This window comes from Trichomycterus rosablanca, chromosome 20, assembly GCF_030014385.1.
Source record: "Trichomycterus rosablanca isolate fTriRos1 chromosome 20, fTriRos1.hap1, whole genome shotgun sequence".
Classification (NCBI taxonomy): Eukaryota; Metazoa; Chordata; class Actinopteri; order Siluriformes; family Trichomycteridae; genus Trichomycterus; species Trichomycterus rosablanca.
The window spans coordinates 19,729,155-19,745,432 of record NC_086007.1 but is presented as its reverse complement, the minus strand read 5'-3'; the positions used below and the strand labels follow the sequence as shown (position 1 = coordinate 19,745,432).

General features: G+C 39.5%; 1 protein-coding gene across 1 annotated transcript; it reads right to left on the bottom strand.

Moving 5' to 3' along the window:
- Positions 1-2,152: 2,152 nt before the first annotated feature.
- Positions 2,153-10,553, bottom strand: si:dkey-182i3.11 (protein artichoke). Its single transcript, XM_063016482.1, has 4 exons — positions 10,494-10,553; positions 3,952-4,962; positions 2,558-3,045; positions 2,153-2,165 (listed from the first exon to the last, which is right to left on the bottom strand). The coding sequence occupies exons 1-4, from the start codon at positions 10,551-10,553 to the stop codon at positions 2,153-2,155; spliced, it is 1,572 nt and encodes a 523-aa protein (XP_062872552.1).
- Between the last annotated feature and the right edge of the window lie 5,725 nt (positions 10,554-16,278).

Below are 16,278 nucleotides of genomic sequence, written 5' to 3'. Positions count from 1 at the left end.
AAGAGACAGTTTCTTTCTCAGAATGGCATGACCAACACAAACGAAAATTTTATACTTATAACTTACACTGATCAACCATAACATTAAAACTACCTCCTTGTTTCTACACTCACTGTCCATTTTTTCAGCTCCACTTACCATATAGAAGCACTTTGTAGTTCTACAATTACTAACTGTAGTCTATCTGTTTCTCTGCATGCTTTTTTATCCCGCTTTCACCCTGTTCTTCAATTGTCATGACCCTCACAGGACCAGCACAGAGCAGGTATCATTTGGGTGGTGGATCATTCTCAGCACTGCAGTGACACTGACATGGTGGTGGTGTGATAGTGTGTGTTGTGCTGGTATGAGTGGATCAGACACAGCAGCGCTGCTGGAGTTTTTAAATACCGTGTCCACTCACTGTCCACTCTATTAGACACTCCTACCTAGTTGGTCCACCTTGTAGATGTAAAGTCAGAGACGATCGCTCATCTATTGCTGCTGTTTGAGTTGGTCATCTTCAAGACCTTTATCAGTGGTCACAGGACGCTGCCCATGGGGTGCTGTTGGCTGGATATTTTTGGTTGGTGGACTATTCTCAGTCCAGCAGTGACAGTGAGGTGTTTAAAGACTCCATCAGCATTGCTGTGTCTTATCCACTCATACCAGCACAACACACACTAACACCACCACCATGTCAGTGTCACTGCAGTGCTGAGAATGATCCACCACCTAAATAATACCTACTCTGTGGGGGTCCTGACCATTGAAGAACAGCATGAAAGGGGGCTAACAAAGCATGCAGAGAAACATATGGACTACAGTCAGTAATTGTAGAACTACAAAGTGCTTCTATATGGTAAGTGGAGCTGATAAAATGGACAGTGAGAGTAGAAACAAGGAGGTGGTTTTAATGTTATGGCTGATTGGTGTATATTGAAGTAATTCCAATGAGTGGGTAATTTTCCTGACATTGTACACATTCATATGCATATTTCTTAATCCATATATAATGCTTTTCAAATGTATGCAGTGCAAATAAATGCATTTAATATTTGACCAACTTATAATGTTCATTAGTGTAGAATGTGTATCTTTTACACCGATCTGGCATAACATTATGACGACTGACAGGTGAAGTGAATAACACTGATTATCTCTTCATCACAGCACCTGTTAGTGGGTAGAATATATTAGGCAGCAAGTAAACATTTTATCCTCAAAGTTGATGTGTTAGAAGCAGGAAAAATGGACAAGCGTAAGGATTTGAGTGAGTTTGACAAGGGCCAAATTGTGATGGCTAGACGACTGGGTCAGAGCATCTCCAAAACTGCAGCTCTCGTGGTCAGTATCTATAAAAATTGGTCCAAGGAAGGAACAGTGGTAAACTGGCGACAGGGTAATGAGCCGCCAAAAAGGACCATCCAGACTGTCCAAAAGCCAGGGTCTGTCATGGTATTGGGGCTGTGTCAGTGCCCTTGGCAAAGGTCATTTACACTTCTGTGATGGCAGCATTAATGCAGAAAAGTACATTGAGATCTTAGAGTAACATGTGCTGCCTTCAAGACGTCATCTTTCAACAAGACAAAACCACATGCTGCACACATTACAAAGGCATGGCTGAGGAAGAAGAGGGTACGGGTACTGGACTGGCCTGCCTGCAGTCCTGACCTGTCCTCAATAGAGAATGTGTGGAGAATTGTGAAAGAAAAAATTGTACAACGACCCCGTGTTGCTCATCTTAAGACGTGTTTTCAGGAAGAATGGAACAAAATAAAAGCTGAAACACTAAATCACTTGGTATCCTCGGTGCCAAAATGTCTTTTAGGTGTGGTGAAAAGGAATGGCACCATTACAAAGTGGTAAATGCTTTACTGTCCCAACTTTGCACGAATGGATGTTTATTAATAAATGAAATATCTCAGGTTCATCCTGTCTGCAATGAAATAAAAGTCAAAGTAAATGTAAGAAACTCCGTGTTTTTTTTTATTATTATTTGCATTTTCCATGCTGTCCCAACTTTTTTTGATTTGGCATTATAGAAAGAGAATGCTTCCATACACTTAAATAAATCATCAATATCATCATTGTAAACATGCACCAGCTTAGTTGAATATGGTGTGGTGTTTATTTTAGAAGATACACAGCAAAAAAAAACTACATTGAAATACTATGGTAAGCGCCTTGATGACATAAAAAGCAAAAACAATAGGGTCATCACAGAATATGAGCATAAAAGACGATAGCACTAGTTATTATCAGTAATTTTGGTGTACATGCAATGAAATCAGCAGCACTGGCACAGTGCTGTAAAACAAACAATGCAAGGTTTTGATGGAAATTATTCTTAGACTTCACAGAGCAGGTGGGTTTATCCTTTACTAATTTAAAATTCTTACTGATCCATGTACCAACATACTTGATAGATGCACAAGAACAATTCCACGGATTTCTGCCAAGATGTATAGATTTCAGAGCCGTCAGAGAATCTAATGTCCCATAATCCAGTGACTGTATCTGATTTGATTTGAGATGTAGTTCTTGCAAGTTCTGAAGGCCTTGTAATTGTCCAGACGTGAGACGCACGAGCTTGTTGTTTTCCAGATCAAGCTCTTGCAAAGAGCTCAGAGAAGAGAACACTTCTGGAGGAACGTTGGACAGGTGGTTGTTTTGCAGGAAAAGCTTCTGCAAATTGCTCAGACTGATGAAGACATTCTGGGGAAGTTCAACAAGCTCATTAAAACTCAAGTGCAACTCTCTAAGTGTGGACAGGTCTGTGAAATCAGCAGTGGCAAGGGAACTGAAGTAATTGTCAGCCAAGTCGAGCATCCTCAAGTTTTTAAGCCCTGAAAATAGTCCATCTGGGAAGGTTTTCATTCGGTTATGATTAAGCCAAAGCTCCCGCAGGCCTTCAAGATTAGTTAGCGTCTTGGGGTCAAGAACAGAAATGTGGTTGTTGTTTAGTCTGAGAGATTTAAGTCTTACGAGGCCTTTAAAAGCAAACTTTGAGACATTATAAATCTGATTGTTCGTCACGTGGAGGTCTTTCAGATGCTGTGATTTCTGTAGAAAGTGTTTAGGAATCCTTGTAAGATCGTTATTGCTTAAATAAATGTGCTGCAGCTTTGTCAGTGATGTGAAGCAAGATGAGCCGAGTTCAGAGATGCGATTGTTGTCGAGTTGTAAATCTCTCAGTTCTGTTAATGGGTGGAATAAATCAGGCAAGATGACTGATATGTTATTACTGTCAAGCTGAAGTATCCTCAGTTTGGTCAAACTGTTGAACAGATTTTTGGACAGCGATGACAAGCTATTGCGGTACAAATTAAGGACCTCTAGATTCCCCAACTCGTGAAACACACTTGAAGGCAGATCTTGCAATTGGTTGAAACTCAAATCTAGTTCAACGAGCTGGAAAAGTCCTACCAGAGAGCCCTCATGTAAAGTAACCAGGAGGTTATTGCTCAAGTCTAATTTTTTCAATGCATATAGTCCAGAAAAAGCATTTTCAGGTACTTGGGTGATGGCATTTTTTTGCAAGTAAAGGCTGGTGAGATTGGAAGCATATTTAAGGGTGTCCGTGGGAACAGTGATAAGCCTGTTTTGACTGAGATCAAGATGCGTTAAACCCATTACATGCTTCTTTTCTAAAGGTTGTATCATTGTGGTGCAATTTTCTATAATCGCTGTGTTATTAGATCTCAAGTGGAGCTTCCTTACTTCAGAGTCTGTTAGTGAGGCAACATAATTCACAACAGCAGTAGATTGTTGTGTTGTGTTGAAAAGTGTTGACACGTCGTTGCTCATATTGAATTGCTCAATCTGAGTCATTACTGTGCATGAAGACGAATTGTGCTCAGTGATTGTTATATTGGTTTCTATTACTGGCTGGAATAGATCTGGTAGGACGATGGAAACGTTATTGCTGTCAAGATGTAGCTCTTTTAAATTAATCAAATGCTTAAATACACCCATTGGAAGTGATGCCAGGTCATTGTGGTGCAATGTAAGGATCTTTAGGTTCCCCAAGTCTTGAAATGCTTTTTCAGGAAGATGATGCAGTTTGTTGAAGCTCAGATCTAACTCCTTAAGATTGAAAAGAGTAACTAGGGACTCATTGTTTATGCTTAAAAGAGCGTTATTGCTCAAGTCTAATTTCTCTAAAGCCGACAGTCCAAAGAAAGCATTTTCAGAGAGTAATGTGATCGCATTTTTCTGCAAGGATAAAACAGTGACTTTAGGGGTGTCCCTTAAAGCACTGGTGGGCACAGTAGTGAGCTTGTTTTTACTAAGATCTAGATGAGTTAGGTAGGGTGCACCACGGAAAGTCCCCTCCTCTAGACTTTTTAAAAGGTTGTTGGACAAGCAAAGTCTTTTCAGATTGATGCAAGTCTCAAAAGCATCGTTTTCTATCAGTTCAATCTTGTTCCCTTTTAGGTGTAGTTCCCTAATTGCTGTACATCTTTGTGGTGCCCTGTTGAAGATCCCCTTTGAAATCTTCTTTAGAGCATTGTAGCTCAGGTCGAGATGTTTAAGCTTCTTCATTGTTGCAAATGAAGGTAAATTGAGTTCTGAGATGCGATTATTGTCCAGTTGTAAAAATTCGAGCATTGAAAGTGGTCGAAACAGATCCAGTGGGATGGTCTGAAGATTATTCTTGTCAAGTTGCAATTCTTTTAACTTTTTACAGTTATTAAATAGACCTTTTGGGAGCGATATCAAATTATTTTTATATAGATTAAGACCACCTAGTTTGACCAGATCTTGAAAGACTGTTGAGGGAATGGTTTGCAATTGATTGGTACTCAAGTCTAGTTCAACAAGCTGGTAAAGACCTTTAAATGAGGTTGTGGCTAAAGCATTGATGTTGTTATTGCTCAGATCCAGTTTGCTCAGTGCAGATAGCCCATTGAAAGCATTCTCAGGAACATAAGTGATAGCATTTTTCTGCAGGTAGAGACTGGTGAGATTGGTAATACCCTTAAGGGCACTAATAGGAACACTGTTGAGCCTGTTTTTACTGATATCAAGATAAGCCAGACCCGATACACCACTGAATGTGCCATTGCTTAAACTTATTAGATGGTTGTTATGCAGGAACAGTATTTTCAGATTGGCACAGCTTTCGAACACACACACATTTATTGTCTTGATGTTATTGCTGTTCAAATGGAGCTCTTTAAGTGCAGAAGCTCCCGCGAAAGATCCACAAGGAAGATCATGTATCTGGTTAAGGCTCAAAAAGAGAGTTTGAAGGTTGTTCAGACCTTGAAGGAACCTTTGTGGAATTATCTTAATATGGTTTTCACTGAGATCCAAATGAGTAAGATTCTGCAGTTCCTTATGTCTTCCAGTCACAAATGTCGTAAGACCATTTCCTCTTAGATGAAGATGGGTAAGGCTTCTCATCTTTGGTAAATTGGTAGTACCATTAAACCACTCATAAAGATGATTGTTGGTGAGATCAAGGACTTGTAGTTCTTCTAAACCCTCACTGGGTAGAGCTCGGATCAAGTTGTGACTAGCATAGAGGATCTTGGTACCTTCCAGAGGTTGAGGCAATTCCAAAAGATCCTTGTTTGAACAACTGATGGTCCTGTTGTCTATACACTCACAAGACATTATACAAGCTCCAGCTGCTGCAGTTAAGGTCATTATCACACCCAAGACTGCAAGCATGTTGAAGAACTTTGACCTAAAAAAAAATAAACAAGTCTTAATTGGTCGTCTTTGGTAGGACCATAAATACAACCCAAAAACAGAAAGTTGGGACGGTATGGAAAATGCAAAAAAAATAAAAGTGCCGTGTTCCTTACATTTACTGTGACTTTTATTTGATTGCAGACAGTTTGAACCCAAGATATGTTTTGTTCTGTCTGCTCAACTTCATTTAATTTGTTAATATACCTTCATTCCTGCATTTCGGGACTGCAACACATTCCAAAAAAAGTTGGGACGGACAATTTAGGGCTAGTAATGAAGTGAAAAAACTAAACAATTATGTGATGTCAACAGGTGATTGTAATCATGTTTTGGTACAACAGCAGCATCTAGGAAATACTGAGTCTCTGATGAGCAAAGATGATCAGAGGATCTCCAGTTTGTCAACCAATGCGTGAAAAAATTATTGAAATGTTTAAAAACAATGTACCTCAAAGAAAGATTGGAAGGGATTTGTGTATTTCTCCCTCTACAGTGCATAATATCATTTAACAATTCAAGGAATCAGGAGGAATTTCAGTGCGTAAAGGCCAAGGGTGCAAGCTTAAGCTGAACGCTCGTGATCTTCGATCCCTCAGACGGCACTGCATCAAGAACCGCCACTCAGCAATAGCTGATATAACCACATGGGTGAGGGATTACTTTGGCAAACCTTTAACAAGCGCTACAATACAGAGTTTCATACACAAACGCCACTTAAAACTTTACTGTGCAAAAACTAAGCTTCATGGTAAACATGTCCAGAAGCGGCGTCGACTTCTCTGGGCTCAGAGGCATCTAGGATGGACCATCACACAGTGGAAACATGTATCGTGGTGAGATTAATCTGCATTCCAGGTCTTTTTTTGGAGAAAAAGATCGCCGTGTGTCAACAAGATAATGCAAAACCACATGCTGCACACATTACAAAGACATGGCTGCGGAAGAAGAGGGTATGGGTACTGGACTGGCCTGCCTACAGTCCTGACCTGTCCTCAATAGAGAATGTGTGGAGAATTTTGAAACAAAAAATGTGACAATGACGACCCCGTACTGTTGCACATCTTAAGACGTGTTTGCGGGCAGAACGGGACCAAAAAAAAGCTGAAACACGAAATCACTTGGTATCCTCGGTGCCAAAACATCTTTTAAGTGTGGTGAAAAGGAATGGCAACATTACAAAGTGGTAAATGCTTTACTGTCCCAACTTTTTTGGAATGTGTTGCAGGCCTGAAATGCAGGAATGGATATTTATTAATACATGAAATGAAGTTGAGCAGATAAAACATGAAATATGTTTGCAGTGAAATAAAAGTCAAAGTAAATGTAAGAAACTCTGTTTTTTTATTTGCATTTTCCATGCTGTCCCAACTTTTTATTTTATTTGGGTTTGTACTTTTTAATGGGTGAAGTTCAACTAGACATTTTTATATGGATACAGAGAATACAACAATCACTTGTTCTGCCACAAAGTTAAATAGCATGCAGTCTAGTATAATTTAAACCACCAATTTATTCATTCAAATTGCTGTATGTACAGTGGGGTCAAAAAGTATTTAGTCAGCCACTGATTGTGCAGGTTCTCCTACTTAGAAAGATGAGAGAGGTCTGTAATTTTCATCATAGGTACACTTCAACTATGAGAGACAAAATGAGAAAAAAAATTTTAGGAAATCACATTGTAGGATTTTTAAAGAATTTATTTGTAAATTATGGTGGAAAATAAGTATTTGGTCAATAACAAACAAGCAAGATTTCTGGCTCTCACAGACCTGTAACTTCTGTAACTTAAGAAGCTCTTCTGTCCTCCACTCGTCACCTGTATTAATGGCACCTGTTTGACCTCGTTATCTGTATAAAAGACACCTGTCCACAGCCTCAGTCAGACTCCAAACTCAACCATGGCCAAGACCAAAGAGCTGTCAAAGGACACCAGGAAGAAAATTGTAGACCTGCACCAGGCTGGGAAGAGTGAATCTACAATAGGCAAGCAGGTTGGTGTGAGTAAATCAACTGTGGGAGCAATTGTAAGAAAATGGAAGACATACAAGACCATTGATAATCTCCCTTGGGGTCAAGATCTCATCCCGTGGGGTCAAAATGATCATGAGAACGGTGAGCAAAAATCCCAGAACTACACGGAGGGACCTGATGAATGACCTGCAGAGAGCTGGGACCAAAGTAACAAAGGGACCATCAGTAACACACTACGCCGAGAGGGACTCAAATCCTGCAATGCCAGGCGTGTCCCCCTGCTTAAGCCAGTACATGTCCAGGCCCATCTGAAGTTTGCCAGAGAGCATATGGATGATCCAGAAGAGGATTGGGAGAATATCATGTGGTCAGATGAAACCAAAATGGAACTTTTTGGTAAAAACTCAACTCGTCGTGTTTGGAGGAAGAAGAATGCTGAGTTACATCCCAAGAACACCATACCTACTGTGAAGCATGGGGGAGGAAACATCATGCTTTGGGGCTGTTTTTCTGCAAAGGGGACAGGACGACTGATCCGTGTTAAGGGAAGAATGAACGGGGCCATGTATCGTGAGATTTTAAGCCAAAACCTCCTTCCATCAGTGAGAGCATTGAAGATGGAACGTGGCTGGGTCTTCCAGCATGACAATGATCCCAAACACACCGCTCGGGCAACGACGGAGTGGCTCCGTAAAAAGCATTTAAAGGTCCTGGAGTGGCCTAGCCAGTCTCCAGACCTCAACCCCATAGAAAATTTGTGGAGTCCGTGTTGCCCAGCGACAGCCCCAAAACATCACTGCTCTAGAGGAGATCTGCATGGAGGAATGGGCCAAAATACCAGCTACAGTGTGTGCAAACCTGGTGAAGACTTACAGGAAACGTTTCACCTCTGTCATTGCCAACAAAGGTTATGTTACAAAGTATTGAGTTGAACTTTTGTTATTGACCAAATACTTATTTTCCACCATAATTTACAAATAAATTCTTTAAAAATCCTACAATGTGATTTCCTGGATTTTTTTTTCTCATTTTGTCTCTCATAGTTAAAGTGTACCTATGATGAAAATTACAGACCTCTCTCATCTTTCTAAGTAGGAGAACCTGCACAATCAGTGGCTGACTAAATACTTTTTGACCCCACTGTATATTTCTGACAACATTTCAAAAGACCTCATTTTTGATAGTAAGCTGTTATTAATTCAGGCAGATTTTCTTTGTGTATTATTGTGGCTGGATAAAGATCAGACCATATTTTATGAGCAATCAGTATAAGACAGAAAGTCACACATACACTAAAACCACACTCAGGTTTCAGAGAAAGAAAACAAGTGAGCAAGAAAGGATGAACATGAAGAGAGGAATTTCCCTTTCTCTCTAACAATCTTTAAATATACTGTAGCTCTGAATAAAAGCAACATAGTGTGAATAAAGTGTTTAAAAAAAAGAAAGAAAAAGAAAAGAAAGCAGATTTAATATATAATACTGTTAAATTATCACAGTTATTAAAAAGCTAAGATGTACTAAGATGTAAGACTCTCTTTTCTAGTTTTTAGTTTAAAAAATCAATAAATTAATAAACTATAATATTCTTGTGATATTGCTAATGAGCCACACCATATTTTGCATAACAACAGTATTGTAAATAAGTTTGTATGAATTAGAAAAACTTACAAGTGTGCCACAGGTCTTATGCAGATATATGTAGTTTCCTGTTCTAAAAGGAAGCAAATAAAAATCAGAAATGTAGCTGTCAGCACTAACACTCATCAGCTGCAGCATCTTTACAAACCACTAGTGACATCATATTTAACAACTGCACGGAAATGCACCGATAATCTGCTTACAATGCACTATAAATGTACAGTGGTGTTAAAAAAAATAGCAGTCATTTTAAAACAGTGAATAAAGCACAAAATCATTATAATAACTTTTATTTCCATAAATGAAAATGCACTGAAAATACTACACTTTTAATTCTAAATCAAAACATTAACAACATTTAGCCAGTTTGTGTTCATCCTTTACAGAAAGTTAAGAAAAATGAATATTAGGCCGTTCAAAAAAATAGCAGTGCCAGCATTTTTCTTTAAAAACTCAAAAAACTTATCTATAACATGAAAAAAATGTTTGAGCTTTCACTTTACTTTAAATTACTGAACTAATATTTAGTGGCATAACAATTGTTTCCGAGATCTGTGTTGCATGGAGTCGACCAACTTCTGGCACCTCTGAACAGGTATTCCAGTCCAGGATGATTAGACGACATTCCACAGTTCTTCTGCATTTTTGGGTTTCGCCTCAAAAAAACATGTTTCAGATTTCAGCCCACAAGTTCTCTCTGAGATTGAGGTCAGGGAATTGTGCTGGTCACTCTATTACCTTGTTTGTAACCAAGATGTTTTGGGTCATTGTCATGTTGAAACACCCATTTTAAGGACATTTCTTCTTCGCCAGGGGGCAACATCTCCTCAAGTATTCTGATATATTTAAACTGATCCATGATCCCTCGTATGTGATAAATAGGCGTAACACCACGGTATGAGAAACATCCCCATATCATCATTTTGTACCACCATGCTTTACTGTCTTCACAGTGTACTGTGTCTTGAATTCAGTGCTCGGGGGTCGTCTGACATACTGTCTACGGCCACTAGACCCAAAGAGAACAATTTTGCTTTCACCAGTCCACAAAATGTTGAGCCATTTCTCTTTGGACCAGTCAATGTGTTCCTTGGCAAATTTGAACCCATTCAGGACACGCCTTTTTCTTAACAACGGAACTTTGCAAGGAGTTCTTGCTGGTAAATTGGCTTCACTTAATCATCTTCTGTACTCACTGGGAACTTCAGATGTTCCCTGATATTTCTGGAGGTGGTTATTGGCTGAGCCTTTGCCATTTTGGCTATTCTTCGATCCATTTGAACAGTAGTTCCACGCTTCCTTCTGCGTCTTTCAGGTTTTGGTTTTCACTTCAAGGCATTTGAGATCATTTTAGATGAGCAGAATATAATCTGCTGCACTTCTCTGTATGTTTTTTCCCTCTACAATCAACTTTTTAATCAAAGTACGCTGTTCATCAGAACAATGTCTGGAACAACCCATTTTACCCAGTATTTCAAAAGGAAATGTGCTATGACCAACCTGTGCAATGTTTGTCACCCTCCCACCTTACTTCACCAATTGAACTCCTCACTGCTGTTATTTTGAACAACCCCCTTTCAATCAATGCTTCGTCTACTTCGGCATGCATGTCTTAATACATTTCATTTCATTTTCAGCATTTAGCAGACGCTTTTATCCAAAAAGACTAACACAATGAGCAATTGAGGGTTAAGGGCCTTGCTCAGGGACCCAACAGTGGCAACTTGGTGGTGGCGGGGCTTGAACCGGCAACCTTCTGTTTATTAGTCCAGTACCTTAACCACTGAGCTATCACTGGTTATCGCTGGTTATCACTGAGCTATCACTGGTTATCACTGGTTATCACTGAGCTATCACTGGTTATCACTGGTTGGGTTTGTTTTGTTTTCATTACTCTACTACACTTTCAAGTAAATTATTTGCTATGTAGAAATAGCATTTCTACTAAAAACAGTGATTTATCAGGTTAATGATGTTGGACTGCTATTTTTTTTAACACCACTGTATATATAAATGATAATAATTATTATTATGTATTATTTGTACAACCCCAAATCGGAAAAGTTACGAAAGAATGTAAAATGCACATTTTAAAAATTCTGTGTTTCTTACATTTACTTTGACCTTTATTTCAGTGCAGACAGTATGAACCCAAGATATTTTATGTTTTGTCTGGTTTTTGTATTTTGGGCCTGCAACACATTCAAAGAAAAGTTGTAATGGGTGCAATTTAGAGCTAGAATTGTGGTAAAAAGAATTTAATAATGATGTGATTCCAAAGAGGTGATGTCAACAGGTGATTGTAATCATGGTTTGGTACAAAAGCAGCATCCAGGAAAGGCTGAGTCTCTAATGAGCAAAGATGCCCAGAGGATAAAATGTGTGAGAAAATGATTGAAATGTTTAAAAACAGTGTACCTTAAAGAAAAATGCAAATTTCTCCCTCTACAGTGCATAATATCATTAAACGATTCAAGGAATCGGAAGGAATGTCAGTGCATAAAGGCCAAGGGCGCAAGCTTAAGCTGAACGCCTGTGATCTTCCATCCCTCAGACGGCACTGCATCAAGAACCGCCACTCAACAATAGCTGATATAACCACATGGGTGAGGGATTACTTTGGCAAACTTTTGGCAAGCGCTACAATACAGAGTTACATGCACAAACGCCACTTAAAACTTTACTGTGCAAAAAAGAAGCCTTATGTTAACCATGTCCAGAAGCGGCGTCGACTTCTCTGGGCTCTGAGGCATCTAGGATGGACCATCACACAGTGGAAACGTGTATTGTGGTCAGATAAATCAGCATTCCAGTTCTTTTTTTGAAAAAAATGGACGCCGTGTGCTCCGAACCAAAGACGAAAAGGACAACAAGAAGTCCAAAAGCCAGGGTCTGTCATGGTATGGCACTGTGTCAGTGCCCTTGGCAAAGGTCATTTACACTTCTGTGATGGCAGCATTAATCCAGAAAAGTTTTATTTGCATTTTCCATGCTGTCCCAACTTTTTCTGATTTGGGGTTGTAGTAACAGTCAAACATGATGGTAATAGTTTAATGGTTTGAGGGTGATTTGCTGTGTCAGGAAACTGTGTGAGTTGAAGCTGAGGTTTTGGATTATGCAACATGACTGTAACCCACAATACAAAAGCAGTTTTACATCTGGATTGTTAAACGTATACAAGATTAACGCTTTACTCTGGCCTAGTTAAAGTCCCAACTTAAACCCAAATAGAGATGCTGTGGTAAGAATGAAAAGGTCAAACTAAAAACATAACAATGTGTCTAACTTAGGTAACAGTCGGCTAGCATTGTGTCACTGAATTTATAGAAAGTGTTCAACTGATTTAGACTTGATAGTGTAATATATCAGTGTAATATACTGTTTGGAATAACAGAGACAACTGAGATGATTCACTTGGGCAGGTTAGCTAGTGAAAAGCCTTTAGGGTGGAGATGTCTTTTACTAAGAGGAAATTGTAGCTGCCTAGTAAATACAGAACTGGGTCACCGGATGTCTGAATTTACATTAATATAATGTACCAAAAAGGGAAAAGATGGTACAACACTGCCATCTATCGGTAACCAAATGTATTCTGGTTATAACATTAAAACCACCTCCTTGTTTCTACACTCACTGTCCATTTTATCAGCTCCACTTACCATATAGAAGCACTTTGTAGTTCTACAATTACTGACTGTAGTCCATCTGTTACTGCATAACTTTTTAGCCTGCTTTCACCTTGTTCTTCAATGGTCAGGACCCCCACATGACTACCACAGGGTGATGCATCATTCTCAACACTGCAGTGACATGGTGGTGGTGTGTTAGTGTGTGTTGTGCTGGTATGAGTTTTTTAATACCGTGTCCACTCACTGTCCACTCTATTAGACACTCCTACCTAGTTGGTCCACCTTGTAGATGTCAAGTCAGAGACGATCGCTCATCTATTGCTGCTGTTTGAGTTGGTCATCTTTCAGATCTTCATCAGTGGTCACAGCACGCTGCCCACAGGGAGCTGTTGACTGGATATTTTTGGTTGGTGGACTATTCTCAGTCCAGCAGTGACAGTGATCAGTGCTGCTGTGTCTTATCCACTCATACCAGCACAACACACACTAACACACCACCACCATGTCACTTCAGTGCTGAGAATGATCCACCACCTAAATAATACCTGCTCTGTTGTGGTCCTGGGAGAGTCCTGACCCTTGAAGAACAGCATGAAGGGGGGCTAACAAAGCATGTAGAGAAACAGATGGACTACAGTCAGTAATTGTATAACTACAAAGTGCTTCTATATGGTAAGTGGAGCTGATAAAATGGACAGTGAGTGTAGAAACAAGGAGGCGGTTTTAATGTTATGGCTGATCAGTGTATACTGCCAAGTAGTTGATTATATGGTACTAACAAAATAATTAGAAGCAAATAAGGTGAATGAGTCTTTCTAGACGAAACATTTGGCTGTATTGCAGACCTGGTATGAGTAATTAGGCTTTCAAACACAGTAACCAAGATCATTTTGGCAAAATCTAGGCAAAAGCAGAAACACGTCGAATCCTGTGACTAACAACAGTAGAAGACCACAATTGCTTTCACTTCTGTCAGCCAAGGACGGGAATTTAAGGCTACAGTCAGCAAAACAGCAATGCATTTTTCAATTCAACTCAAATGCCTGAGAGCATTATTTGCTTTGGACAGTGAGTGGAGTCTGTGAATGTGTGTATAGAAAAAAAGATATGCCCAATGAAACTCCATGAACAGCAGTGGAATGGTACCACTAGTCTCTTTGGTAGCAGAGTAATGTTTGCCACCATTGACTGATTACTTGATCAGTATCATGATGACACATTTATATCCTAATTGCCCTCTCCTCTCATTGTCACATTTTCTGTTTTAAAATTTTCCACACTTTTCCGCAGCCATGCCTTTGTAATGTGTGCAGCATGTGGTTTTGCATGGACGTCCCTGGAAAAGATGACGTCTTGAAGGCAGCACATGTTGCTCTAAGATCTCAATGTACTTTTCTACATTAATGCTGCCATCACAGAAGTGTAAATGACCTTTGCCGAGGGCACTGACACAGCCCCATACCATGACAGACCCTGACTTTTGGACTTGTTGCTGATAACAACAAGATGGTCCTTTTCGTCTTTGGTCCGGAGCACACGGTGTCCATTTTTTCCAAAAAAGACCTGGAATGCTGATTCATCTGACCACAATACACATTTCCACTGTGTGATGGTCCATCCCAGATGCCAGTGAGCCCAGGGAAGTCGACGCCGCTTCTGGACATGGTTAACATGAAGCTTCTTTTTTGCACAGTAAAGTTTTAAGTGGCATTTGTGCATGTAACTCTGTATTGTAGTGCTTGACAAAGGTTTGCCAAAGTAATCCCTCACCCATGTGGTTATATCAGCTATTATTGAGTGGTGGTTCTTGATGCAGTGCCGTCTGAGGGATGGAAGATCACGGGCGTTCAGCTTAAGCTTGCACCCTTGGCTTTTACGCACTAAAATTGTTTTTAAACATTTCAATCTCTGAAAGATGCCTCTGATCATCTTTGCTCATCAAAGACTCAAAGCCTTTCCTGGATGCTGCTTTTGTACCAAACCATGATTACAATCACCTGTTTGGAATCACATTAATATTTAGCTTTTCCACCTCTTTACTAGCCCTAAATTGCCCCCGTCCCAACTTTTTTTGGAATGTGTTGCAGGCCTGAAATGCAGAAATGAATGTTTATTAATAAATGAAATTAAGTTAAGCAGACAAAACATGAAATATTTTGGGTTCAGACTGTCTGCAATCAAATAGATGTCAAAGTAAATGTAAGGAACACTGCTTTTTTATTTTATTTGCATTTTCCATACTGTCCCAACTTTTTCTGATTTGGGGTTGTAGAAGAACGGTGGTTCATCCCTTAAGTACAGTTACAGAGTTGCACAGAATCTATTCCAAGGTACATGAACGTTGTTTTGGTACAAAGAACAATTTATTTTTATCTTTAATATTACTCACCCAACTTTAAGTTTTATCAGTTAAATAAAGGTTCAAATGAATAAACAAATTAAAGAGTCTTGTTTTTATTGTATTTTACAAAATGTAATCAAAGTACATTTTGTCCATTAGTGGCACTGTTTAGCACTACATGATTTAGACTTAGTCCTTGTAAATTGTATGTTAGGAGTTCCTCAGGCATGCATTGTATTTGGGGACCTATCCAGATCATGGCAAGAGTGAAATGGGCAATTATCTACTGTAGAGTACAAAATCACTAGGGGGCGCCATTCTACAGGTTCTACAAATCAGACAAACGAGTGGGATCAAGCATGTGACAGTGGGTCGAGTGGTGTGTGAGGTTGGCTGTCTCTCTTTAAATATTGTCTAATCACTTACAAAGAGAAGATTCACAATGCAAAATACTGTGCCATAATCAGGATGCACACAACAGAAGCCATCTAACACAGATGGCAGTTCTTCTGAACCTGACTGGATTACTCCTGGTTAATCAGTACAGATAAAGCACACAGAGACTCAGATCTTTATGCATGCTCAGCATCACTGACTGCAATGGGCAATGTTATTTACATTCAGTGCTGCTGATGAATTTAAGGCTTTCCTGCTGTTTTGGGAATTTATTGTATGTACAATTTCTGCTTTCCATTCACCTCCCAAAAACATGCAGAAGGTCAACTGGTTACTCCAAACGGCCTCTATCTGTGAGTCAATGTGTGAGTTGTGTAATGCCACTGTGATGTATTGGCAATCTGTCCAGGATGTTTTCCAGCTTTGCATCCAGTGTTTCCAGACCAGCACCGGCTCTGATCAGGATACAGCAGTGGAAATGTTTAAAATAATGAATCAATGAATGAATGCATAAAGGCCAGGGTAACAATTCAGCCTAAAACTAGATTCTGACACACAATCATGCTTAATCATACACACATGCATATATACACATGCTCACACACATGTACGCAC